This window comes from Pocillopora damicornis, chromosome 4, assembly GCF_964200805.1.
Source record: "Pocillopora damicornis chromosome 4, jaPocDami1.2, whole genome shotgun sequence".
Lineage (NCBI taxonomy): Eukaryota > Metazoa > Cnidaria > Anthozoa > Scleractinia > Pocilloporidae > Pocillopora > Pocillopora damicornis.
Window position 1 is genome coordinate 20,202,446 of NC_142673.1, and position 25,780 is coordinate 20,228,225.

The 25,780-nt window shown below is 37.4% G+C and overlaps 3 protein-coding genes and 1 pseudogene across 6 annotated transcripts in view; 3 read left to right on the forward strand and 1 right to left on the reverse strand.

Moving 5' to 3' along the window:
- LOC149047189 (TNF receptor-associated factor 2-like) overlaps positions 1 to 8,227 on the forward strand; it is a 36,834-nt gene extending 28,607 nt beyond the window's left edge. For all 3 annotated transcript variants that reach the window (XM_089204793.1, XM_089204792.1, XM_089204791.1), the window contains 5 exons: positions 4,411 to 4,515; positions 4,979 to 5,143; positions 5,827 to 5,904; positions 6,389 to 6,478; positions 6,776 to 8,227. In XM_089204793.1, the coding sequence (XP_089060919.1) occupies positions 4,411 to 4,515; positions 4,979 to 5,143; positions 5,827 to 5,904; positions 6,389 to 6,478; positions 6,776 to 7,834 (1,497 nt within the window). In that variant the 3' untranslated portion in view covers positions 7,835 to 8,227. The remainder of the gene's footprint in view (positions 1 to 4,410; positions 4,516 to 4,978; positions 5,144 to 5,826; positions 5,905 to 6,388; positions 6,479 to 6,775) is intronic.
- A 3,970-nt stretch (positions 8,228 to 12,197) lies between these two features.
- LOC149047191 (uncharacterized) lies at positions 12,198 to 13,973 on the forward strand (annotated as a pseudogene).
- A 1,526-nt stretch (positions 13,974 to 15,499) lies between these two features.
- Positions 15,500 to 24,991, forward strand: LOC149047192 (TNF receptor-associated factor 2-like). Of its 2 annotated transcripts, XR_016186093.1 has the most exons (7): positions 15,500 to 15,773; positions 17,026 to 17,080; positions 21,746 to 21,844; positions 22,314 to 22,361; positions 24,449 to 24,526; positions 24,711 to 24,794; positions 24,929 to 24,991. XR_016186093.1 is itself a non-coding variant. In XM_089204883.1 (6 exons), the coding sequence occupies exons 1-6, from the start codon at positions 15,595 to 15,597 to the stop codon at positions 24,720 to 24,722; spliced, it is 471 nt and encodes a 156-aa protein (XP_089061009.1). In that variant the 5' UTR covers positions 15,500 to 15,594; the 3' UTR covers positions 24,723 to 24,795. The 2 variants fall into 2 exon arrangements, 1 of the variants encoding a protein (XP_089061009.1); XM_089204883.1 differs by lacking the exon at positions 24,929 to 24,991 and having other exon boundaries at positions 24,711 to 24,795.
- LOC149047193 (uncharacterized) lies at positions 18,248 to 21,556 on the reverse strand. The gene is made up of 3 exons (XM_089202433.1): positions 21,479 to 21,556; positions 18,986 to 19,154; positions 18,248 to 18,498 (listed from the first exon to the last, which is right to left on the reverse strand). The coding sequence occupies exons 1-3, from the start codon at positions 21,554 to 21,556 to the stop codon at positions 18,374 to 18,376; spliced, it is 372 nt and encodes a 123-aa protein (XP_089058559.1). The 3' UTR covers positions 18,248 to 18,373.
- Positions 24,992 to 25,780: the final 789 nt, after the last annotated feature.

The window sequence follows — 25,780 nt, forward strand, 5'->3', positions numbered from 1 at the left end:
ATTTTAAAATTAGGAAATTCATTATACATCTCATTAAAATCAGCGTTTATTTTAGACTTCGAAGGGAAGGTTTGGGACACCCCTTGGTGAAAGCAAAAACGAAGTAGATCATCCCTAAACCACGAGCTTGCTGATGGACGTTAACGATAGCCGTTTAATTGGTGCCACGGTCGCACAAGCGCACTAGTAATAACAACAATTTTTCTTTTAATGAAGATGATTTAATTTCCTAACATTTTACTTAAATTGTCTGGCATCACTAGGGATCCTATATTTAAAAAGAAACAGTTGAACTAAATGCTTTATTAAAAACAAAACAGCAGAGCAAACTCAGAGAATGACAATAAAGCATGACGTGTAAGCAAAATTTGCATGCGAAGCGGCAGGACCAGCAGTAACAGGTAACACAACGCAATTAAAATGGAGACGAAAAAACCCTAGGTAGAACACATATGAGTGCGCTTTTATTCAAAGAAGGAATATCGTCTACGATTTGCTAGTTGAAAAGGAGGTGTTCCGGCCTCGCTGATGTGGACTGAACCGCATTCACCTGGGATCATGTATACCATCCTGTGAACCTTCTCATTTAGTTACATCATTTGCGAGACTTTCAGCCCGCCGAGACTTTAATCACGGGTAAAACGCATTCTCTCATTCCCAGTGCTTCGTGAGCCTGTCTTGGGATATATCTTCCGCCAGTTAAAAGCAATATACAAGCAAGCAGTGGTGATATCAGACTTGTGGGCAACAGCTTCTGCTGAATGAAAGCAACCGTACGCGTTGCCGTCACCATCTGACCCCATCCTCACTTTTAAAATCGAGCTAATTTTTCTAATATCGACTCCATTCTCGCGTGCAGTTCGAAGTTGTTACCACCAGTGTTCCAAAATGGCAATATGAGATGCATGCACATCATCTGAGCTTTGGTCATTTCATAAGAAAAGATTTCTGAATAAACATTTTTCAAACTCTTCACATTTAATGACAATGGCGGCCGGACGGCCATTTTTGTGCTCCGCGAATTTCAGCCTATATTTCGCTCTATTTTTTCTGTTTATGAGTTTTTCAAGGCTTTCTCAGTTTTCGAACACCTAGAAACGTTGCTTGGACCCCTGCCACTCTCAGCAAATCGTGTTTCAAGGCGAAGACTGCGCCCATGAAATAAACACCTACTCGAGTTTGAAGAGGTTGATGAAATAAATATGACATGCATCTCGCTCGAGCGCCAGAGTGTCTTACTACTGCATCTCGGTAGCAATATTATTATGTATTTACGATATAGAACTTAATCCTGGACCCGTTCAAGCGAGCGTTAACAACAAGAAGCCTTTCTCTAACACATGTGCGCCGTCGCTGGACGAAGCGCACGTGCGAAATCAACACAGTTTACCAATAAAAGCTACCCAGCACAAGCCCTGGATGATCCACTTTAATTGTAGAAGTCTTCTTCTTCACATCGACGAAATACGCCTTATTTTCATCAGAAACCATCCTTTGGTGATTGCAATATCTGAAAGCTGGCTTAACGACACTGTTGTTGACTTCGAAGTTGCTATCTCTGCTATCAAATCTTTCGCTTAGATCACTCTCACGGCCGTAAGGGCGGTGGTTTTGCCATCTATTTACTGACTCAGATCAGAATTAAGTTCTCCCGACGACGTGATCTTGAGCGTAGTTACGAAGCTCTTTGGTAACGAGTTGAGGTAAATCACAAAAAATATGTAATTTGTTGTGCTTACCGAGCGCCTGATGAGTCCCTCGAGATATTCAATTACCTGGACGATATTTTGCATGGAACAACAAGGGATAATTTCGAGGTGATTATTTTGGGAGACTTGAATTGTGATTTTTTAAAGAGAGAACTGAAACAAACAGGAAGAATGCAGGAGTTTTTAATGGCAAATGAACTAACTCAAATGATAGCTGAACCCACCAGAGTAACGAGTTAATCTTCTTCACTTATTGATGTACTGATTACATCAACGCCCTACTCATTTCAGTGTACTGGTGTTTTATCAACTTCCTTTAGAAACCATCTACCTATATAAGGAGTTTTTATGCAGGCCGTCCGTAAAACCTGTTAAACATCGCTACATCGAAACGCGTTCATTTTCTAGGCAAAGTATGGAAAGAGTTAATTCAGACTTAGAACTTGTGCCATGGAACATCATGGAAATTTTTCTGATATCGATGAAAAATTTTATGTCTGGCGAACCTTGTTTCTTACCATCTTCAACGAGCACTTTCCTATCCGTTGCAAACGCATCCGCCAGTCCACTCACCCCTGGCTAGATAAATCAATACTGTCTGCTATGAGGAGGCGTGACCAGTTTCACAGAAAAACTAGGAAATTCAATCGGTCATCAGACTGGTCTGAGTACAGACGTCTGCGAAACCTCATTAACTTATCACTCAGAAAAGCCAGGAAAACATATTTCACCGCGAAATTAGTGGAGAGTAGACCAAACCCAAGTAATTTTTGTAAAACTCTCAAACAGGTTCTCCCAAACAAGAACGTAAACCGCGATATCGACAAATTGATTGTTGACGACAAAGAACTGCCTGGTTACAAAGACATCGCGGATGCTCTGAATTCATATTTTACATCTTTAGCATCCTCTCTATTGGCAAATTGTAATGAGGGAGAATCTGAATTTGGTCCTGATGAGGCACCACCAAATATCGAACCCTTCAGATTTACCTGACGGAAACTCAGTAAAAGACTTAAAAATGGCAGCACCTAATATCTCTCGAAGTCTCACTCGTCTTCTTAATGAATCGCTTTCCACAGGCAAATTTCCATCCGTGTGGAAAACAACAAATGTAACGCCACTTTTTAAAGGAGGAACAACAACAGACTGTGATAATTACCGACCCATTTCAGTGCTGCCCAGTATTTCAAAGATTTTTGAATCTTTCGCGAACTCAGACTTTGCTTTCAACAACACCACCAGTTCGCTTACTCTAAACTTTCTTCAGCAACTGTCGCCCTACTTAAGCTTAAGATAGTAGACTCGTGGAAAAGAGCAATTGATAATGGTCTCAAGTCTGTCAGAGTTTTTCACGACCTGAGAAAGGCATTTGACATCATTAAACATGAAGTCTTGCAAACCAAGCTCGAATCCTACAGCGTCAGAGTCCGAACTTCGGTGTTCAACAATTACCTTTCTGAGAGATTACAGTATGTCGTCTACAAGGACGCAAATTCAGATCCCATGCGTCTTTCTTTTGGCGTTCCGCAGGGATCAGTTTTAGGACCAACGTTATTTTATATTCATATAAGCAACATATCGAAGGCATGTCATACGTTCCCTCTTTCGTTATACGCAGACGATACTACGATGCATTCCAGCTCGAAGAATATTGATTTAGCTGTGTACAATGTCAACAAAGATCTCAAGAGCGTCAGACACTGGTTTTGTAGGAGTGGCCTCATTCAAAATACAAAAAAGTCGGAAACCGTGATTATTGCGTGTCACAAAGCACTCAAAACCAACCGAGATATTAACATTTTTTTCGGACTCAATATTAAAGAGCAGAGACATTTTAAGTATCTTGGCATAGTGGTAGACGAATCATTATCATGGAACAATCACGTGTCATATATTGCCTCGAGAGTTTACCCTAAACTGAAACTTTTCCATCGAATTTCATCTTTTCTTAGCCCTGCTATTTTATTGAAGATTTACAAAATGACAGTTTTACTTATTCTAGACTATGGCTGCATCGTATGGGGTTTTTGCAACAAGAAGAACTCCGATTTTCTGGAAAGGTGGCAAACCAAAGCAATGCGAATAATTTTAGGAACAAATCACTTAACGTGCTCACAGTCAATGAGAGAGAGACTTGGCCAGTTAACATTATCTAACAGGCGCCGTTATTTACGTCTCCAACCAGTATATAAAATATTAAATGATTATCACTGTCCCGGGCAACTTCAAGGGTACTTTGCATTGAGATCAGAAAGCCCTCAGAGATAGTAGGGAACTTCATTTCCCAAGATACAAATTAAACAGCTATAGGCCAGTCAACATTCGAGTATGCCGCAGCAAAGGAATGGAATGACCTCCCCAAAGAACTGCGCGTTTGTGAAACGCTGAGAATTTTTAAAATTAAAACTTTTAACATTTTAATAGAATCAGATAAGGCACAACACAAATGTAGTGTATAAGTATTTTATCATTGTAAATATTTTTTGTTAATTTTTAATTTAATCTTAACTTGTATCGATGGTGAATTGTGTTTTTAATAGTATTTTTTTATGTACTGATCACCGGTTTATACCAGCGTTTTTTTATGATGAATTCGCTGATCGGTTTTTTCAGTTTAAATAAAGCATTTATTATAATTATTATTATTATTTATCCAATTATGATCATCTGTTAACACCAGACAACTGCATTCTTTCAGATTTTTGCAGACAAATTTATGCGGAGAGAAATACTTGCTCTTGCCGTTTACTGTACATTCTCGGATGACGGGTGCCACTGGAAGGGAGAAGTCAGACATTTAGAGGTAAATAATTGTACCGTTTTATTACTGTTCCACCCCTATTTTTTTATTCGATGACGTCCAAGTAGGTTTGGATAAAAATTGTTACGCCAAAGTCGACCGAGGTAGAGGTATTCTTTGATTCTTACATTTACTTCACCAACGAATGAAGCTTTCCTTGCCTCTCAAATTTATTTCAAGTTGTTTCTGTTTAACTCAAAAGTCATTTTTAATTCATGTACCATCCTGCGAATTAACCGTGACATTAAAACAAATCTTAATTCATGTAGGCCAAGTTTTCATTTTTACTTGGAACAACTTTGTGATTACACCATAAACATTCGCTTTTTTTTCGTACAGAAGCCTTAGATGAAGAGGTTTTTTTTGTTGTCCTTTAATTATGTTCAGCAAGCCATGAATGTGAATCTGCGACTTAATGGCTCAGTACCAGGAGATACTAAAAAAAAATAATTTTGTCCTGTCACAGAGCCATATCTCAACTTGCGAGTTCCTGAAATTACCATGCGTTCATCCTGAGTGTGGTGCATTGGTGAAAAAAGCTGATATTACTAAGCATTTAAAAGAGGAATGCACGTACAGATTAGAAAAGTGCCCATTTTGTCAACAACAGATCAATCTGAACAAGATGAAGGTGAACTATCTGCAAATATTGTTCACATAATGGTGCTACTTTGGGAACACAAATGATATTGGAAGCCCATAAGCTTTGATAATCATTACCAAGACGAACAGCTGAAGCCCAAACTAATTACGACTAGTGCTCTGCATTGTTTAGATTTGTCTTGGGTAACAATCTGGTAGAGCCCTTAAGCCGTAGAGAATTTGAAATAATTATGACCTTTGAAAAAACAGTCTTAGGTTGCCGAAACGGCGGAAATAAAGAAGAGACATGAGCGCCATTTACAGGCTGTATGAACTGACTAAGATGACATGGCAGAACAAATCATAAAAGCTAAATTAATGCAGATTGTCACGAACTTCCCCTAAATAACAAATTCAGCACTTGGCTCAAACAATAGTACATACACTGTACGAGTAACACATACAAGTTTACTCTCAAACTAATTGTAAACCAAAATAAATTCGATTCAAGCTGCTCAAGAAGCTTGTTAAAAGCTTCCACTGTTCTGTAGTGTGCCACTCTCTGACTGGTGGTAAAAATGCTGGTGCATGCGTTTGGCGACGTACGGCAAAATTTGATTTGCAAGGTTCCCCTTGACCTGGCAATCAAAGTGAAGACGAATAAAGGTAATGGAAGGAACACTAAAAAATATTTTCTAGAGTTTCGTCTTCAGTAGATGATCTGTCTTACAGGCGCACCAGGAGACGGACTGTCCCGCATATCCAATTCGTTGTGGCAATTGTAACAGAGAGGATATTCCTCGTAGACAGGTAAATTTTTTGAATGAATAAGAATGATGTTGTTTGAACAACGTCTCAGAATTTGAAACAGTTGTCAAAGAATGACTCAATGCTAGTTTCAATCTTTTAAATTCATGCGAGGACAATCAGTGCGCAGTGCAGTTTCAAAATTTTTGTGAAGATGTTATTGTTACTTCTATCGTTGCCTCCATTATTAAGTACTATTATTATTATTATTATTATTATAATTATCATCGTTATTATTATCAATTATTGTCACTGGCAGGCTAATATTCCACTTTTTTATGAAATGAGAGACTGGAAATTTCGTTGGACAGGAGTGTTTTTTTCGAAAGAAACGTCTCACTCATAACCACTGAACTGAAAATTGAATTTTCTTCAGGAGACCAGATCTAACTTCTCTGATAGTGCCTGTTTGCGGAATAAAGGATTGATTAGGCTTTCCTCTGTTAGTCTATTAATTATTCGATTAATTACTGATCTTTTTTTTTAGATGCGAGGTCACCAGGATCCAGTTTTTGGAGACTGTGAAAATGTGGAGGGCCCATGTCCATTTTCACATATTGGTTGTTCAAAAAAAGAGGTCAGTGAGAGATATTTAGTTCTTGTACTCTCTAAACGCTCAACGGGAAGGACAACGCGAAATAATTTAAACAGTTTCCCTATTCTCCACCTCAAAACAACAAAGCCTCTGAAAGTACCCTCTACATATGCATCATTGTGTTATAGGTTGTTTTTAAAGATGCAACCAATTGTAAGGAATTGCAACGTAAAAAAAAGTTCTCAACGAAATTGGAGCACTAACCCTAATCTTAGATAGTCCTAGTAAACATGCATTTCTACATGTATTATTTTCTTAATATGTGTCGAATTTTTACAGGTCCTAAACAGGCAAGAAAGAAAGAAACATCTGGAACAGGAAAATATCTTTCATACGTCTCTACTTCTGAAACAAATCTTGCAGATGACCAAAGAGGTTGAAGGTATTTTAACACGAAACCCCTTAGTCATGTCTAGAAACCCTCAGCTCCTTTCAAACTTTGACGGGATAGTTCAAGATATTCTTAATCAACTGCAAAGTGGTACAGAAGAGAGAAGAAACCAAGAGACCAAATTAAGAGAGCACAGTGAACGAATAGCCTTTCTTGAGAGAACGGTGGTTTCAAGAAATGTTTCGGGAACGGAGGCGTCTGTCCAACGTCTGCCTGAATCTGAGGGGGATTTGCCATCTGGTGAAAACTCAAGAAGACTGGTCAACCTCGAAAACAGGACCGCTGACCACGAAGTTCTACTAGTCGAGAACAATCGCGCAATGGAGGAAGTTAGACGTGATGTCGGCAACATTAAGAGGCAACTTGACACCACCCACGAGAGCACCAGAAGGCATGACCGAAGGATTGAATCTATTGAGCACACGCTGGCTCTCAGGAACGTAACCCTGGCTGATTTGGAGGAATACGTAAAACAGCAAGAGTTCTCAAGCTACGATGGCCAGCTGTTGTGGAGGATTTCTGATTATGCCCGTAAACGAAATGACGCAGTGACTGGACAGCAAGTCTCCTTCTACAGCCCGTGTTTCTTTACAAGTCGCAACGGTTACAAAATGTGCGCCCGCATTTATTTGAACGGGGATGGAATGGGAAGAGGAACGCACATCTCGATTTTCTTCGTGGTCATGCGCGGTCAGTATGACGCACTTCTCCGCTGGCCATTCAGACAGAAGGTCACCTTCATGTTGCTAGATCAGGATAATGTGGAACACGTGATTGACGCGTTCAGACCGGATCCGAACAGCTCATCCTTCCAGAGGCCAAGAAGAGAAACCAACATCGCCAGTGGGTGCCCAATGTTTTGTTCGCTGGCTGAACTAAATAATCACGCATATGTCAGGGACGACACCTTGTTCCTTAAAATCATAGTTGACACTACTGACCTGTAGACAAACGGAGCCAAAAAGAAAGTTTTCAGGGAAACTCTTTCTTGGGCTAAGGGGTAGGAAAGGGATAGAGAGATTACATTTCATGCCTTCACTGGCGGCCCAGATAGTATAAAAGCCGTTTTTTTAATCTGCATTTTAAGAGGACCGTTTGAATTTGCATTTGCATTTACAATAGAAAGCATGCGAATAAATAGAAGACATCATAAAATTCTGCCTGAAGAAAAAGAAATCGAGATAAAAATGACTTAGTTTGTCCTTATGTGATTAATTTAATAATTTTTTCCCTTGTGACGAGCTTTAGATTTGGATTGCCGAATAAATAAATTATTTTTAGGGTGATAGGTAAGCATGCTAGCCCAAACCGACTAACCAATAAATTTCATGGAAATTGTCCGAACTCGTAAGAATTTTTTAGCATTGGAACTGACGATGATGTGCCTTTCAGTTCGACGCTTTAATGTGCACTTCCGTTGGTAATTTCGACTTGCACCGGGGTCGATCTTACCGAAAATAGACCTGGACCCAAACCTTGCCTATTGTTCAAATTGTTGGTTCTACTTACGGCTAATTCGACCCAGGAGGCCTCCCACCGCACTACTGGAAATGCACCATTGCCACTCCCGATCGAGCGAAAGTGGTGCCACAAATGAGTTCCCACGATAATTTTTTTGAGAGACGAAAACCTACTGGAAACCATAAAAATCGAGCGCCTCGCAAGCGGTTGACATAAAATCTTAAACTACAAATGCTTTGAATTAAAAGACCCACCATCGGCAGTTCCACTAGAGGCAATTCTAAAGAAGTTGGAATTGATGTAAATTGGAATAGGTTTGACAGCTTTTGGTGGCTTGTTTAGTTTTCGGCCTTTGAATGTCATTGGCATAACAACTCAACACAGCGACGTTTAATTGGCTTCAGAGGAGAACAGACAGTTGATTAAATATCATGAAATTGAGGTAAAAAATTTTGACTTCCTCTTAATTCAAAAAATAGCATTTTTGGACTTTTTTCCTTTATCCAAATACATTCTCTCATAACATGCAACTTCAAACAGCCCTCTTAAAATGCAAATTAAAAAGGGCCCCATAGATCCTGGGCTGACTGTGGTGCCCATAACTATGAAATCCATCTACCTCCTGTAGCTTCATGGGTGTTGAGCTGTCAGGATCTCAACAATCAGATCTTACTGGGAACAGTAAGATCTGAATGTTGAGTAAGAAAACTTTTCAGCTTATGATCCTCCAATTTATAAAAGCGATTAAAATTACGGCTGGAAAATGAAAAAAGAAATGACACGCTGTCTGAAGTAAACAAAATCTGCAAAATCCAATCCGACAGCGTGTTTGAACACATGCGAAAAAAATAAGACATTCCGGAATCATAAAGTGAAAAATCGTAGTTTTGCCGTATTCAATCGATTCCACGGCTCAATTACTTTTGCTCCACTGAAGCTATTCAAGTCTCAAATTCAAGTTTATGGGACACAATCTCAAACTCCTCCTCTTTCCCACCCCTAATCTCAATGAGGAGCTTTCTCGCAAGTAAGGAGAATTAAGTACGCGATATTTATTCAACACTTTTGCAGAGTGAGAGCATTGCTTGGACGTAAGGTTCCCTTTCAACGAGAACTACAAGATTTCCAAAGAACGTCTCTCGGGGGTCCTTTAATCTTGAATGGTGCAAGCACACTTGGTCGAGTCATTTCGGATATCAAGCCTGACGAAGAATTGTTGAAGGCCTAAATGTAATAAAGTCATAAATGTAATAACATTTATTCCTAGATATAATAAGCCTTCGATGCAATCGTTTAACTGCGCTGGTGCGTTGTTGTTATAGCGGACTTTCACATTGAGTTGTTTAAGTGACAGCCGTCGCACCAAAGAATCCTCTGACCAATATTCATGGTTAATCAGCGTCTTTTTATTTGCTAGAGACGTAAGTCGAGAAGCATTCGCTACAAATTAAACCCTAATACTGATGTGCTTTTGACATCAAATTGACAGTCATCACCTCTCTTTATGTCATCGGCTCAGATTCTTTAGTGCAGCATATTTTGACGATATACTTGTTTGATCAGTGCTTAAGTTAACATTAATGAACCAAATTACAAGCCGGAAAAGGAAGTCCACTGATCTATACGTTAAACAAATTCCGGTCTTGGGAGTGCTTTTTTTGTACTGTCTATCCTTGCCAGGGTTAGAAATGCAATATCCTAGGTTTAAAAATGCATATCCAAGCTTGCAAATTGTCCGACCCACAAGTCAGCGGACCCCCTTGGAATTTGGTTTAAGACTTGTTAACTCCGTCACTGATCACACAAGTATTACGTTATCACATTTTTCCAAAATCTATTGTACTTAAGAGTCTGAACCAGCGATATATTGAGAGGTATTTGTGAGCGAACTCATTGTTTTGCCAGCTGTTCAGGGGATCTCTTGGTGCAAAAGCTGTCACTTAAATATCTCAATGTGGATGTCCGCTATAAAAAAAAAAGCACTGGCGGAGTTAAACGATTCATTGGAGGTTTATTACATTTAAGACTAAGTGTTATTACATTTAGGACGAAATGTTATTACATTTAGGACTCTATTACATTTAGGACAGTTATTGCATTTAGGCCTTCAACGAATTGTCACCCCTCGATGTTCGTCCTCTCCACCCTGTTACGAACTATTGTTGATGTTATTTACCCTCCTGGGACTCTACGATGTCGCTTTTCTTGCTATGTTATGCTATTATTGAACCTAAAGAGATTCAGGGATGCTGCTTCCAGTACGCCTTTCTTGCTTCAAATACGCCTCTCTTGGGAACACTTATCTAAATTACGATTTTTGCGAAGCTCACCTACTTCTGAGAGAGGCATGCCAAATATGAAGTTTAACTTATCTTTTTCAAAAACGGTCAGGTAGATTATAAACTGTTCATACAATATTCATGTTGGGACAAAACAAGGGTAGTTTATTATTATGGCCTTAACTGTGATTTCAATATTTTAAATTACTTTACAAACTGATATACAAGGAAATAAGGCAATGACAAATAGGACTGCGAAGTGAACAAAACCCAAAAACGGGCACAAGAAATGAATGAATTTCAGATAAAAAATGTAACAATCGACATATATAATTATGGCGAAGAGACTCTTTCTAAAGACTATTTATAGAAATGCTTTGGACTGCGCTTCGAGACAAAAAGGAGCGAAGCACTACCTATAACAGCAATTGTAAGTCCATGTCTAAACTTTTATTCATTGTACTCTTTGTCTAAATCTTGGCTGAACTTTTAATAGGCATCACCCAACGTTGCACGATGGCTAGCTATGATCGGTAAATTCGCAGGGGATCACACACGGAGGACACCAGATCGCACGACCAAGATAAGCAGCAAGAACTAATACTTTCTTTTCAGTCGTCATTTCTCGGGTGATCACGAGGTTCTTTGATTGGTCAAGTATCACGTCATCTTTTCTTCAGATCTTTCTGTGTGAAGAGGTTATGATAACGTCACCGCGTAGCCACGATGTTTCCGGAGAAACAACTAAAAAAAGTAGCGATAGTTAGGGAAAAATGTTAAATCACTTGAGTAGTAACTGCTGAAAAAATCGTTCTTTCAGCACTCACTTCTTACAAAAGTAACTTGCTTATTAAACAACTTCCGTGGCTACTGATGTTACTTGCGTTACTAGCCACTGATTTAAAATTGTAACCTACATTTAACTTTAGTTACTACGCAAGCTTATACCACTCTTTTTATTTGATAATAGCAATAATATCTTGGAAAAACTTAGAACGTTAACACTGACAACACTAACAGACCTAATGATACACTGCTACTAACTATACTAACAATACAACATTAACGTTGAAATAGCGCTTATAATAAGCTTGCCAGCTTATTTGTAAAATAAATGTTTACGGCAAAAATTAACTATGTTTGGTAGGAATTCCCTCTTTATCCTGATTAAATTAGAGTTTTTCAAATATTTGTTTCTTCACCGGTCGAGGGAAATTAAGTTATTTTTTAGATAGCACCTACTTTTAAGTAGTTTTACGCACTTGTTTGTTAATTTATCAGTGTGTCTGTTTGATTATGTCCTCTTGTGTAAAAGTGAAAGTAAAAATTTTTAACCATGGTATAATCTAGGAGGGTTTCATTTAATCTTGAAGAAAAAAATTTTTTTAGGGGATTAGAAAGATTTCTTTAAACAAAGGCCTTTTGAGTAGGCGAGAATTGACCTTTCTGTATCATGTTCTATATATATGTAAGAAGGCAAATATAAGCAAAGAGTTTTTTAGAAAAAAGACTTCTATTTCATTTGTCACAGCTAAAAAAAAAATAAAAATAACTGTATAGCTACCCAGATATGATTTTAGGAAAAGGTAATTAAAGTGTTTGGTTAGACTACTCAGGAAACTTAGCAAACTATTGAAGACGGTTAATTACTTGTATTAATCGCATAACTGAAAATTTGCATTCCAGTGCACGACTTAACTAAGTGTGTCGATGGCTAATTATCTATATCTGTAGATATATGTTTGTAGGAAGTCTATATTTTGATTATGTAGGTGTAGAGCGCGATATATTGAGATAGGGAAAAAAAGAGAGACTACTTTCATCCCTACAAGCCCGTTTCGTGATTACTCACTTATCAGGGGATTTTATTGAAATAGAATAAAATTCCCGGGATGAAAGTATAGTCCTCTATTTTTCCCTATCGTAATATATATATATATATATATATGTGTATGTATATAAATGAATAAAGCTAACCAAAGCATTCTTTTCTTTTCTTATTTTTCTTTCTTTGAAATGCAAGAGTTGGCACCTTTTGGCTTCAACTGGTTGGCCAGGAAAAAAGAAGTTATTCATATTAGATAAACAAAATTTGTTGAAGAGGTTTTACCAACAAAAAATCATGCATGAAAAATTTCAGTGTACAAATGTATCAGAACTCGTCTTCTTTACCGTAAGTCAATGGTCCATCCCCAGCTTAATATCCGCCTTACCCCGATTTGCTTGTTGAGTAATAATACCTGATGGAATTGGAGCATGCGCGGGCTTGACGTGCGGATGTTCGTTTGTTGAAGGAGAGTTTTTACGTCCTCAATTTATTATAAATCGCCGATAATCACAAATCCATGGTTACAAAAGAACAATTGCCTAGGTCGACTAGTGGTCAGCTAATGAGTGGGAGTAAAAAACATAAGAGAGGGGCTCGTGGTTCAACTGAAGAAGACACCAACACCTGTAAACGCGCCAATATGGCGGCCGCGGAAGACAGGCAGGATTAGGAGCCAACCACTGAAGAACCAACAATCACCGCCACCGAAACAAGTCTTGAAAGGCTCAAGGAAATGTTGGTCGATATCCAAACAAACATTTAAAATATTCTTTCAGAAAATAGAAGCATAAGGAATGAGTTGGCCGAACTCACGACAACTGTTCGGGGACAGAAGCTCGAAATCGCTCACCTTAAAACCTTGCAAACGAAGGTTACAAAACAATGTGCTAACGCCGAATACGAACTAGCAGCAGCGAGGAAACGTGTCAACGAACAACAAGACGAAATATATGAACTGTATGAGCTACAAGACAGAGTGGAGCAATACACGAGGAAAAATTCTCCTGAGATACATGGTGCGCCAGAGAGTGCTTACAGCACGATAGAGGAGGTAGTATTGAAGTTAGCAGAAGCGCTCGAAGTTTCTATTACTCCTCAAGATGTTGAAATTTCCCACAAATTGAAACATAAAGGAAACAAAACAATAACTGTTAAATTCGCCAACCACAAAATCAAGAGCAACATCTACAAATCAAGAACCCAACTAAAAAACATTCAAGTATCCAATCTATTTCCTAGTGCGACTGCTACTACTCGTGCCGCGGGAGACCGTATCTTCTTGCGGGAAAACCTTACGTCGTACAGAAAGAAAATATTAAATTGTGCGAACGAAATGAGAAGAGATGGGGTTTTGCAAAATGTGTGGACCCTAGATGGCAAAATGTACGTGAAGACTTTACCAGAAGGTAGGCAATTAAAATAAACGATCTGGAAGATCTAACGTATAATGGAAACACGAAATTCCTAAGGATGATAAACTGTACGGAAAATGGGGACGGAAACCGAACAGGAGCATGAAGATGGAAACCTCTCAAAATCTTTATGGTTTGTTTGTTGTATACAGGTATGTGTGTGTATATGATATTATTATCAATTTCACAATTGTTGTTTCTATCCAAACTTGCCTTCGATTTTACTTGGTTTTGCACCGGTTTTCATACATGTTCAATCAACCGCTTTGCTTTATTGAAATGGCTAAGTATAGAGCATAGTTTTTTTTAATCTTATGATTACATTTTTTTTTCCTCTTCCAAGTAATAAGGCTAATCTTATTTGCCATCTGTCAGTTAACAAAATTTACATCGACAAACCTCCTCTAAATATTTAATGTCGCGTAAGTTAAAACTGCTTTCTCTAAATGTGCGAGGAATACGTAATGTTAACAAACGAAGAGCAATTTTTATCATACTTAAAAATTAAAAAAGCTACAATCTTTTGTTTGCAAGAAACCTACTCTTCACCCGAAGATGAAAATTGTGGTCTGTAGAATGGGGCGCCAGAATAATCTATTCGCACGGAACCACACACTCAAAAGGAGTTTGCATTCTTTTAAATCCCAGTTCACCTTTAAATTTAATTAGCATTCAAGTGGATCCCGAGGGGAGATTCTTAATTGCAAAACTTACAATAGAGGAGAAATACTTTCTCATTACAAACATTTACGGCCCAAATAACTGTCACGACCAAGACGGCTTTATAGAAACCCTAAGCCAACAACTTATGTCTAAAACTGATACATCATATCATCATATCCGGTGACTGTATGCACTTAATGCGCGCGCTTCGCTTATGCTCAATTATGATAAGCTATCTCGTATTTTTTCATGTTTATAATTAACACGTAATTACATGATTTTCTCCTGCAATTTGGAATACATAAGCACTTGTTAATTTTTTCAAAGACCACAAATTGCACTCGCCCTACGGGCTCGTACAATTTTGTAAGTCTTTAGAAAAATTTACTCGCGCTTATTTATTCCAAATTGCACTCGAAATCATGTGATTACCTATACAAATAAAAATAAATCACACAGTAAATTAAATACCAGTCTGAGTTTCCGAGACGATCGGAATCGCTGTCAACATGTTCTGTGCTGTCTTCGTGCGTTTCGGTGAACCCTACGCGGCTCATATTGATAAAGACGTGGCCCAGACTCTCCTAGAGATTCTGAATTATCCCCATCTTTGTCATATAAAAAGTTTTAGGCATTTGAGCCAGTTTCATCTGAAGAAACATTGTCAGAACTACCGCTACGTCTACTTAAAAGAGCTGCAATACCAACTCTACTTCTCTGTAGAATATCTGTTGCGCAATATATTTTTTAGTTCCACCGCTACGTCACGACTTCTCGCTATTGTTTTTACCTTGTCAATTCGTATAGAGTACAAAAGTGTGACGTCACGCTTCCATGGCAACCAAATTTTCTGTTCTAGACAAACGCACATGGAATAAGTTATTTGTAACAGAAGTTAAATCTAACCTTTTGAGGAAAAGTCTTCGTTTGATTGGAAGTTGTAGAATAATTAGTGTAATTTTCCACCAATCACAAATAGATCCCGAAACGTCATCACCTGTCATAGAATTTAACCATTTCTTCTATCAAAGTTTCGCGTTAGATTTCCGTAATTGTGAGTGGAGATGGATTCGGAAATGGGAGGCTATCGAATAGGAGAGAAAAATCGTGCCAAAATAGAAAAGGATCCCCAGCTTTGCTCTCTTATCTGCCTTCAATGTGGTTATTTGTCGAAAGATCCAACTGTTTTAAAGTGTGGACACCACTTTTGTCGGACTTGTGTGGAAAGCCTTAGTGTTTCGGGGTGAGTTAAAATGAATTTATCCCAGTGAATCGAAAGATTACAAGTTGAAGTTTACAACAAGTGATGTTGTCGATGAGAACCGACTTTATTCCGCTAACTCGACAGAGAAATGTCACTGACTTACGAAAACGTAGGGTTCTTTACATTTTGCAATTTTGCAACGAATTTCAGTCGGCGTAAAACTAGGATCATTGTATCCATATTCTGACAAATTTTCGAAAGAAAGACAAGAAATGCTGTGGAAAAATTGAGAAAATCCTTATTCGCGGACTTCTTTTCCCGCGAAAATAAGTTTCTCGCGCTAGTTGAACATTAGTGTCAAGTCACACAGATACGGCTACGTGCGGAAGGTGCATTTCCAGTTTCAGGATTATTTCACGGTTGGTGAACGTGCACGATTTTTATTCATAACGGGTGAATACAAATCGTACGAGCGAAAGAACCGTGAAAAAACTTATTTGTTTGGTACATACCGAGATTCATAAGCGAACAGAACTCAAAGGTAAACTTATCTCTCATAGGAAATCAATGCGCGGTCATGCCGCCTCACAGTTCGAGAGTTGCACTGAAATGGCTTCCTTGTAAAATGCTTTACATTTAATTTATCGAGCAAAAATACCGTTAAAAGGCAGAACTAGTTAGAGACATCCTGAAAATATGTCGAAAAAGTTCTACGGAAGTTCAAAATTTGAAATACATACATCTTGTAAACCAAAACGAGAAATTCGTGGAAAAGAGCAACATCGTGTTTGGTCTTTTTCTTGGTGTTTTCATTTTCCTGTCCGTCTATGAACTCTTCTACTGATGAATCTAGGTTCTGAAACGGCTAGTCTGATTTGAAACCCTCTTTTTAAAGAAAAATATGCCTAAGGTCTTAGAAATGTGCCATTTCTCGGTCAAGAGGAGCGGTAAGCGAGCAACACAGCGAAAAAATGACCAATCAGTTGGCTTCTCTAGCGCGAAGAGACTATTTTTATCTCGATGCTTTTTCGCGCGTAAATCTCGGTATGTATACGACAATATGCAAATTTTGTGAATCCACTTACCATCAGCCAATAAGATTGCTGAGGGTTTTCCTTCTAATGACTGATGAACATGGCGAATTTCAGTTTTTTGCAGCGTATGCGGATGTGATTGTATAATAGTCGTCAGAAGAAAGGTCGATTTCGTACTACTGCAGAGCCAAGCCGATTTTTGCCCTATTTTCTATCAACTAATTCTCTATTCTAACGCAGTCTTTTGAAATATCTAGTTCCTCTGTGACTGTGGCATGCCCTATTGACGGCCATTGTGTAAAGTTGGAGGAGGTAAGGTTGAGCTTATTTATGCCTTACATACAACATCAAGGCAAATTTAAGAATACCAGCACTATGCTAAACACAGAAGTAAATCCAGCACAGTGTGTGTTACCGAGCCGACGTGTCACCTACATGTATGCTATCCTTGTTCCTTTGGTAGGGTATTTTGTGGTTACATTTTAAAGCAGGATTTAAGCCCCATGAATTTCAGTTTTGTTGATAAGAATGTACATGACAATGGGTTCCCCAGATTTCTGATCTTTCAATGAGGGTTTTTTAAGACTTCTTCTCCCTATAACTATTTTTCCATCATAAGAATTTAGGAAGAAGGCACCAAAAATTATGGTTAAATGTAATTTCACTACCAGTGTCAAATGGCTTGCTCCAGTATGATTAGATAGCAGCCTTCACAGGCCTGAAGTGGAAATGAATTTATGCAAATAAAACTGATCCAAAACAATGGTGTTGATTAACTCTTTACACCCGAAAATCAGTATGTATATTCTCCATACCCTTGCGAAATGGCTTTTGGAATTCCTAGGAATTCCTAGGAATAAAGGTGTGAATTTTCACGGTAAATTCGGACTGGGAATTCCTAGGAATTCCTAGGAATTCCCAACCATAACAACTCTGGTTCTAAAAACCTTGAAATTCCTAGAAATTCCAAGAAATTCCCAGAAATTCCCAGAAATTCCAAGTTTATAGCCAACAGGACTTGGAATTCCTAGGAATTCCTAGGAATTCTAACTCAGAGAACCAATGACTTTCCCTGAAAAGCTGTAAATCTAAAAAATTCCTAGGAATTTCTGGGAATTTCTGGGAATTTTTGGGAATTTTTAGGAATGTTTAAGGATTACTGGGAATTTTAAGCAAAAATTTGAGGCTAATGATATAAAATAAATACTTTAAATTAAAAAAAACCCAGCTAAAATTCAAGTATTCAATGAAATTTATTTAGAAGCTTAATTAAGGCTTACATGTAAAATATTTTTGATTAATTAACATCAATGTGTGGTAATATTAGGATGGAATTTGATTTATTTTTCTTTTCTTGAAAACTTCATACGGATTAATCCTCAATTACAGCTATTCATATAAAATAGGTCTAATCAATCATTAAATTTGCTTTGACACAAATTGTGAATAAAATCTGTTGATTCTTTTCCATAAAATACAATATCTTAAGTTATATTTGAAAACCAAGCACTCTTGGGAGTGAAGGGGCTAATTACAGACAAATAAAATTGATTTTTTGATAAAAATCTTGTTGTAACTGTAACAATAAATTAGAATGAAGTTATCCTAAACTGCAAACTTAGCTGCTGTTTGTACTGTTTGTATTTTTTTCCCTGGGCTCAAAATGAGTTGGCCTTGAATGAGGTTGTCAACAAGAACCTTGACCATTTTGTATCTGGATTCCTTGACATCTGAATTTGAAAAAAAATAATATATTAAAATATGTATATTTAAAGCTCAGACCAGGCTTTTAAGATGGCTGTGAGGAAAAGGGCATTCATTGGATTCTCAAATTGAGAAATCTCTGTTATATTGAGTGACTTTTATATTGGAGTTAGTACATTTCTCTCAAGGATTTTACTAAAAAAGAGCTGAATACATTATTTTGTTTTTACCAAGGAGGGCTTCTTTATGTACTAAGGTTTGTTTAATAACAGTTCCTATTATGAATCTTGAATGTTCCCAAACGTGCCTAGAGGAATCTTGAAACCTTACTGATAGGTTTATTTCATTGTAAAGCATAAGCTTAAGAAACTGTGGCATGCAAGTGACCGATTCGATTCTCAGAATTATTCTAGTTTCAGTTGCGCCGAGCGTTATGTAAGCTTAATTCAACCCGCTACATCTATTCTTTTATAAGATTTTGATCACGTAACGAATATCGCAATTTTTACTCACCACAAGCTTTCAAAATCGTAGCTTTACAGATGGCCACTCGACCCTTGTTTGTACCAGTCAATACGTCAACTGTTGTCCCTTCTTTTAACTCCACGGCGCCAACGACTTTCTTTTCTTTTACAAAACTCACGCTATTCTCGTTTTCCCATTGAACCACAATAAAAGCTATCTTTAGAAATGTTATATTAAGCAAAGCAGTTGAGAAAAGCGATCAACCGATCCAAAGTACATTCAAAGATGAGCGCCAAATGGAGTCTTCTTTGTTTCCGATCACGGGCATGATCACGTGGATCCTTTAGGACTTGTAATTGGCTAGCAAAGTGAATCCGCTGGCTTGCCGATTGCAGTGTTAAGAGAAGCGCCTAACTTTATTTTGACTTCTCCGACCGGTTCTCTGCTTCTAGAAGATGGATAGCTTGGTGATATAAATAAAGATGTGAGCTCACTCTATGTAGAAATAATCAAAAGGAATCGATCGTATTACAAATGCACGATTTGTGGCCGAAAGTTGTCGAGGAAACAAAGACTCGAAACTCACTTGAGTTGTGTTAATGGCAAAGGTGAGAAATAACACAAGCCAATCACAGTTTTGAATGCGACTACAAATCGTCTTTTACCCTCATATTTATAAAAGAAGGATACCACATTCGGAAGTATAAGAGATACATAGATGATCCCAGTGTACCAGTACCTAAATCTACAAAGCTTGACCGTAGCAAGCGTTCAGCAACACGTTCCAACACCGCCATCTCGATTCCTCAGTCAGTCGTTTCCACTGAACTTAAAGCAGTATTGACAACAGAGTAGAGTGCGTCTTACAAAGGAGAAACATTTGTACAAGAGACAGGAGTAGCTATATGCGATTACAGAGGTGCGTTGGAACTCTGGTCCACAAATAGTTATGCACTGCCCGAAGTATAAAACAATCTTGTTGATAGCTGACAGACAGAGAAGAACAACAAGTAAACTTAAGAGCTGTTATTATTGAAGTGTGACTATCACTTTTCATTTTTATATAAAGAAGGACTTGTAATTTGCACCAAAAATAAAAAGATGTAATATTTTTTTGGGAGATCCAGTGATTGGGACATTTAAGAAATTAAGTTATGAAAGGAAACTTGGTTGGTACTTCTCACTACTAACAAGTCTTGTTGACAAATATTTTCAGATCAGATTTTCAAATAAAGTAAATTGAAGACGTCATATAAAAAGGTGTTTTTCCTCTAAGGGAACATTGACTACCTCTGTCTTGTCTGCATGCCAAATGTTTGCAAAGTGTGTGGATGATCCACAAGTATTGGAACTCTTACAAAACATTTTTGTTCATTTTTTTCCAGAGAGAAATTCCCAGTAATTCCAAGCTTTTTAAATCAGAGTTAATTAGCATAGTTGGGAATTTTTGAGAATTCCTAGGAATTCCTAGGAATTCCTAGGAATTTTTAGGAATTCCTAGGAATTCCCAGAAATTCCCAGAAAACTGGGAATTCGGTTTGCAAGGGTCATTTGCATAATTGGGAATTTTTGAGAATTCCTAGGAATTCCTAGGAATTCCTAGGAATTCCCAGAAAACTGGGAATTCAGTTCGCAAGGGCACTATTATCCATACATTTCCAAAGGGTCTTACGAGGAGAATTTGTTATCATCTCCTCTATTCCTATGACTTTCACGTTTATTGAGGGGGGATATAGTAAGGAGAAGTTAGATGCCAGTCACTCCTAGGGTTTAAAGGTTTAAATTGCAAATAGACTTATCTTGTTTAATGTCCTGGCATGAAGGAATAAGTTCCCATTTGGTTGGATGGTCAAAAAATAAAATTCTTTTTTTAATATCTGATATCAGTGTTTATTTAAGTTTAAGAAAATGTATATACTTAAATCATTTTCATGCTATTTCATATGCTAATTTTCCCTCTGCAATACCTTAAAGAAACTGTGATGTTGTGTCAGTAAGATATTTTGGTTTAATCAAATGGGTTGATAATGTTTCTTGGCCACCTTGGAGAGTTTCTAAAGCTGACTTTTCAATACCTAGCCTTTTGTCAAAGTGAAGTTCTTTGCTTTGAAGAGGGGCTAATGCCCCAAATGTAAGCTTTGTAAACTCTAATTTGCATCACTAGCGACCAAAAGTATTTTTCAAGTTTTAAATAGCAATAGTACTCTCAAAATATTATAGTCCAAGTACTTTCAATGTACCTGTAACAAGCTCAATGGAATGAATTAAAATTTGTCTTATTCTGTAATAAATTATGTTATATGTCTCCTCAAAAGATTTCAGGTGTTTTTCATGAAAATGGTTGAAAAGGTCATTTTATATTTGGTCATTTAACGAAAGTGATCCACGTAGTTTGTTCTTGGTGTGTGATACAAAAGGCATCAAGAGTTCTCAAGTTAAATGTTGAAAGGGACAGTAAAAAACCAATGAATATGAAAGTGATTTTTGTATTTAGACACCTTGGAAGTTGCAAGATGTTAACTTTGATTTGGTCTACCTAACATAAAAGATCATGTCAGTGTCTGTGAACAAAGCATTGGAAGTCCTTTTGCAAACAGCTCCCAAAGCATACTTTAACATCCCAAGTCTGGATCAATTTCCAAAGAATATTTTTGTAATGTGCATTCTTAACTTACTTGAATGGCACTCAAACTTTAGATGTTTTGATGGCCACACGTCATGCCATCTGCATACAGTTAGATATAAACAAGGAGATTTGAAATCATGTAAATTTACGTTCTCTGAATTTTTTAACTTTGTTTACTCTAGTGCCACCAAGATAAGCTTGCAATAACACAAATAAACAATCTTGATTTGTCCTGTGAGATAGAAACTTGCCATTGGCATGGCAGGGTATGGCATTTGGAGGTTAGTTTATTTTTCTGTGATCACATTGTCCTAATTATGTCTGGGTGGGGTGAAGTCAGGTGTACTGAGTCTCTGCAGAAGCCTGTTTTAAATCAATATGTTCTTTGATATAAAAAATATTACTTTGTTAATTTAGTTCATGAATAATTGTGAATTTACACTTACTGTATGTTAGAATTGTTTTAATTCTAGTAATAGCCATTAGCTGTAATGAAATGATGTAATGAATAAAAGAAAGACCGTTTTTTGTCATGTGGCTTGCATGGGACAAAGGGATAATCTGCGTTCCAATGCTTTTTATAGAGCCACAGAGACTCAAAGGTCTGAGGTTTTGATTTTTTTTTCTTTGCACCGTACTTGTGACAGAACAAAAAATGACCCTTCTTCATGCCAGTTATAATTTTGTCATTGAGGTCATATTAAGGTGTTAAAAGTACATACATTACCTGTATTCTTCGATCCTGAATAGGAGCATATGAAAGATTTTCACAATAGCCACAAGGGGAAATGTGCAAAGGTAACTCAATCTACCTTTTTCTTTGGCCTGGTGGTCTCCAACTCAAGGGATCATTCACTGAGGTTGTCTCCTTTACTTGACTAAAAAGCTAACCGAAGTGCAACCTGAAACTGCACATTAAGTAATGAAAAACATTAATTAGAAAAGATTCAAATGGTTATTACAGATCACTAAAAAGTCAGAAAAAATTATTTTCATGATCAGGGAAAAGGTAAAGAGAGTTTCATTCTGATTGTCAGGGAAATTTACATCTTTGAGTGATGTTGGGAAAAAGTGAAATTTCAAGTAAAGTACCGTAATTTCCGGTCGTTTACCCGCACGGCCGATTACCCGCACCGGCCGATTATTGCATACGGTGAAAAAAAAAAGTCAGCAGATTACCCGCACTGGTGGATAACCCGCACATTATTTTATTCAACTTTTTAGTGGCGAAAACGTGACGTTAAGGTGATACATTTCAGTCTTTTAAAAGTTGTCTGATCCAACTTTCGAAAACTTGAAAGCGTCTTTGTCGAGTTTAAAGGTCAAAGAAATTCAGATGCGTGCACCATTCTGTGTCAATATTAGCATGTACTTTATTGATAAGATTATACAGTAAAAACACTAGCGGCCCATGCCCAAATCTCAACGTTTCATACTTAACAGAATGCGAATTTGTGGCCACATTTTGTGCGAGCAATTGTTCAGTGCCATGTTGATTTGTTGAAAAAAAGCTGGGTGAGTATTAAAACTTGAATTATAAAGTACTGTTGGCAATTTCTGAAAAAAATCGATATCTCCGTTCTATTGGGCCTAACAAGTCCCTTAAAACGGGAAAATTCTCTTTAGCTCAAGCTAGTGTTAAATGGAAATTTGTTACTGATGCGCCGGATATCTTTGGATTATTTTTGTCAGCATCAAGGTTTTGTTTTCACGCGTGCCGATAACAATTTGTTCGTCGCGCAACTAATTATGCATGAAATAAACTCGAGTCAGCGTCATGTTTTTGTGCCGCTTTGCGGCACTCTTAATACAATAAAATTCACTTGAGAGGTGGAAACGCATGTTGGTGATAATTTTTTTCAATTCAACTACCACTAGATTTTAAAATTGTCACATAACCCGCACCTCCCTATCACCCGCCGTGGTGCGCGTTTAATGCAAAATCAACAGATTACTTGCGGGTAAACGACCGGAAATTACGGTAATATGAAATCCTTCATCTTGTCCTGGCCCTCTTTGTGATGGAGGAGGGTTACCCTTATTATTCCTTTCCCTTTGTAAATACGAGTTCAAGTTGGTTTGTGAATGACATCATGTTTTTTTATTTTTCTTCTATTTTCATTATTTCCTCACATTTAAGATTATTCAAAGGTTCATTTCATGGTCACAGAAGATGTTAGATCTGTAGAATATTGCCTAATTAAATTGAATGACAAGCTAAGAATGACTATCAATTTATGTACAATGCATGTAACTTGCTGAGGGCATCAATTTATGGTTGGAGAGGATGGCTGTGAGAGGGCTTGGAGACCATCCTCAGCCCCCAAATCTTTTAACTTGTCCTTATGGCAAAACCTTTCTGTCAAAATCATACTATATTCAGATCAACAGACAATTTTTTGTTGCTGAGTCATGTACATATTTGACTACAAAACAATGTTAAGTCACCCTTAACCCTTTAACTCTCAGATAAAAATTAATTTGTAATTCTTCTAACTGTCAATCATACAATTCTTCTCATGCTAGATCAGAGAATTTAGTATTGGATCAACTTGTTGTCTCCAAATTGATATTTTTCTTGATTCTCATCACTCATTTGGTTGATTTTGTATTTATATTGCCAGGAGAAATTATGTCTTGGTCACTCTCGGGAGTTAAAGGGTTAAACATTGTGCTTAGTCACATGTGTGCAAGTATTAAACTATACAAAGTATGTTTGTAGATGATTGTTTGAAAATATTTTTACCTCTAAAGGGGCTCTTTTTGTTTAATGTTAACAAATGAATGAACACTAGACTAAGATATGAGAGGTTGAGTGAATAGGGGGCAAATACAAGTACATTTAAAAAAATCTACTGACGCATTTTTATATTTACATATTTCAGGAACAATTGACTAGATATGATGAGCTGAGGCAACAACTGAACACTTTCCAGCATAAAGTTCAAACTTTGGAAGAACAGGTACATGGACAAATTTGATAGGGTTGACTGAAGTCTAACTCTTCTTTAATTACTATCTACTGTTGGCAGAAAGTAATGTCTTGCTCAAGCGTACTGTGTTGTGTTTTCTTACAATTGGAAAGTTTCTTTCACAAACTAGGGAGTGTGCATCTGACTAAGACTAACAGTGATTATCATTTTTAAGAATTTGCACTAGGATGGGGAACTTGAAAGGCTAGGACAGGAGCAACAAGACGTAGCAAGGAAGATCATGGTCATTGAAGAAATGGTGATCATTTAATAGACTAATCTAAAAGCAGTCATACTTTCATGTAAAAATAAGAAAATAAAGTACAAGCAGGCGTGGCCTAATTACTTGCACTACTCTCACACATTTTATCTTTTACCTTTTTTACATTCCAGCTAAGGTTACAAAAGGATCAATGTGGCAAATACCATGATGAGTGTTTAGCTGAAAGTGGTCGCGCTTGTGAGGAGCGTAACATGGAGGTTGAAATTCTTCAGGGCTCCATCAGTTGTTTGGAGAAACAGCTTGATGATTTGCAAAATAAGTATGCTGCTTTGCAAACTAGGCATGCTGATTTAGAAAATAGGCATACTGATTTGCAAAACAGACATGCTTAATTGCAATATTGCCATGATACTTTGCAAGCTCAGGTTACACTTCCTTAATATACATCACGAGGCACTGAGATGGTTTTATTTACAGTTTGTCATCTTTGTGTCACAAAGTGTCCTAAACTCTTTGTGGAGGAAGATTTATTCTGAAATCATGCACTGCAAGGCTGGTGCAGATGTCATTCTTGACACCTGTCAAAGGTGATTCTGCCTGTGTTTTTACAGTAATGTATGGTGCTTGCGGTAAACCTTAGTCTTCGAAGTTGATTCTTTAAGGAAACCTTCATTTAGTGTTGTGACTTTTGAGGGACATAGTCGAAGTCTGTTTTGAATGAAAAGCAATGTTTTATTTCTCTTGTTTTAATGAATTAGTGCTTCTTTCAGACAGCAGGAGCCTATCCTGTCTATTGTTATCCATTATCTGCATTACTGTGTATCATACAGCTTTTATCACACTGAAATCTGCCGTTTTGCTCGCAACTGGTATTTCATATTTAATTTCATTATTTCAACTTCTTTCCTTAAACCCTTTAACTCCCACGAGAGACCAAGACAGAATTTTTCCTTACAATGTCAAAACAATATTAACTCGATAAGTGATGAGAATAAAGAAAAATATCAATTTTGGGATAATTA

Excerpts from the sequence above, each read along its gene's own strand:
- LOC149047192 (XM_089204883.1), top strand. The coding sequence starts at position 15,595 with ATGGATTCGGAAATGGGAGGCTATCGAATAGGAGAGAAAAATCGTGCC. Across the intron at positions 17,081-21,745 it reads ATTGTGTAAAGTTGGAGGAG|TGCCACCAAGATAAGCTTGC; the intron begins GTAAGGTTGAGC and ends TGTTTACTCTAG. Across the intron at positions 22,362-24,448 it reads ACAAGGGGAAATGTGCAAAG|GAACAATTGACTAGATATGA; the intron begins GTAACTCAATCT and ends TACATATTTCAG.
- LOC149047193 (XM_089202433.1), bottom strand. The coding sequence starts at position 21,556 with ATGTTAAAGTATGCTTTGGGAGCTGTTTGCAAAAGGACTTCCAATGCT. Across the intron at positions 19,155-21,478 it reads ACACTGACATGATCTTTTAT|ATAGCTTTTATTGTGGTTCA; the intron begins GTTAGGTAGACC and ends ACATTTCTAAAG. Across the intron at positions 18,499-18,985 it reads TACGATTTTGAAAGCTTGTG|ATGTCAAGGAATCCAGATAC; the intron begins GTGAGTAAAAAT and ends TTTCAAATTCAG.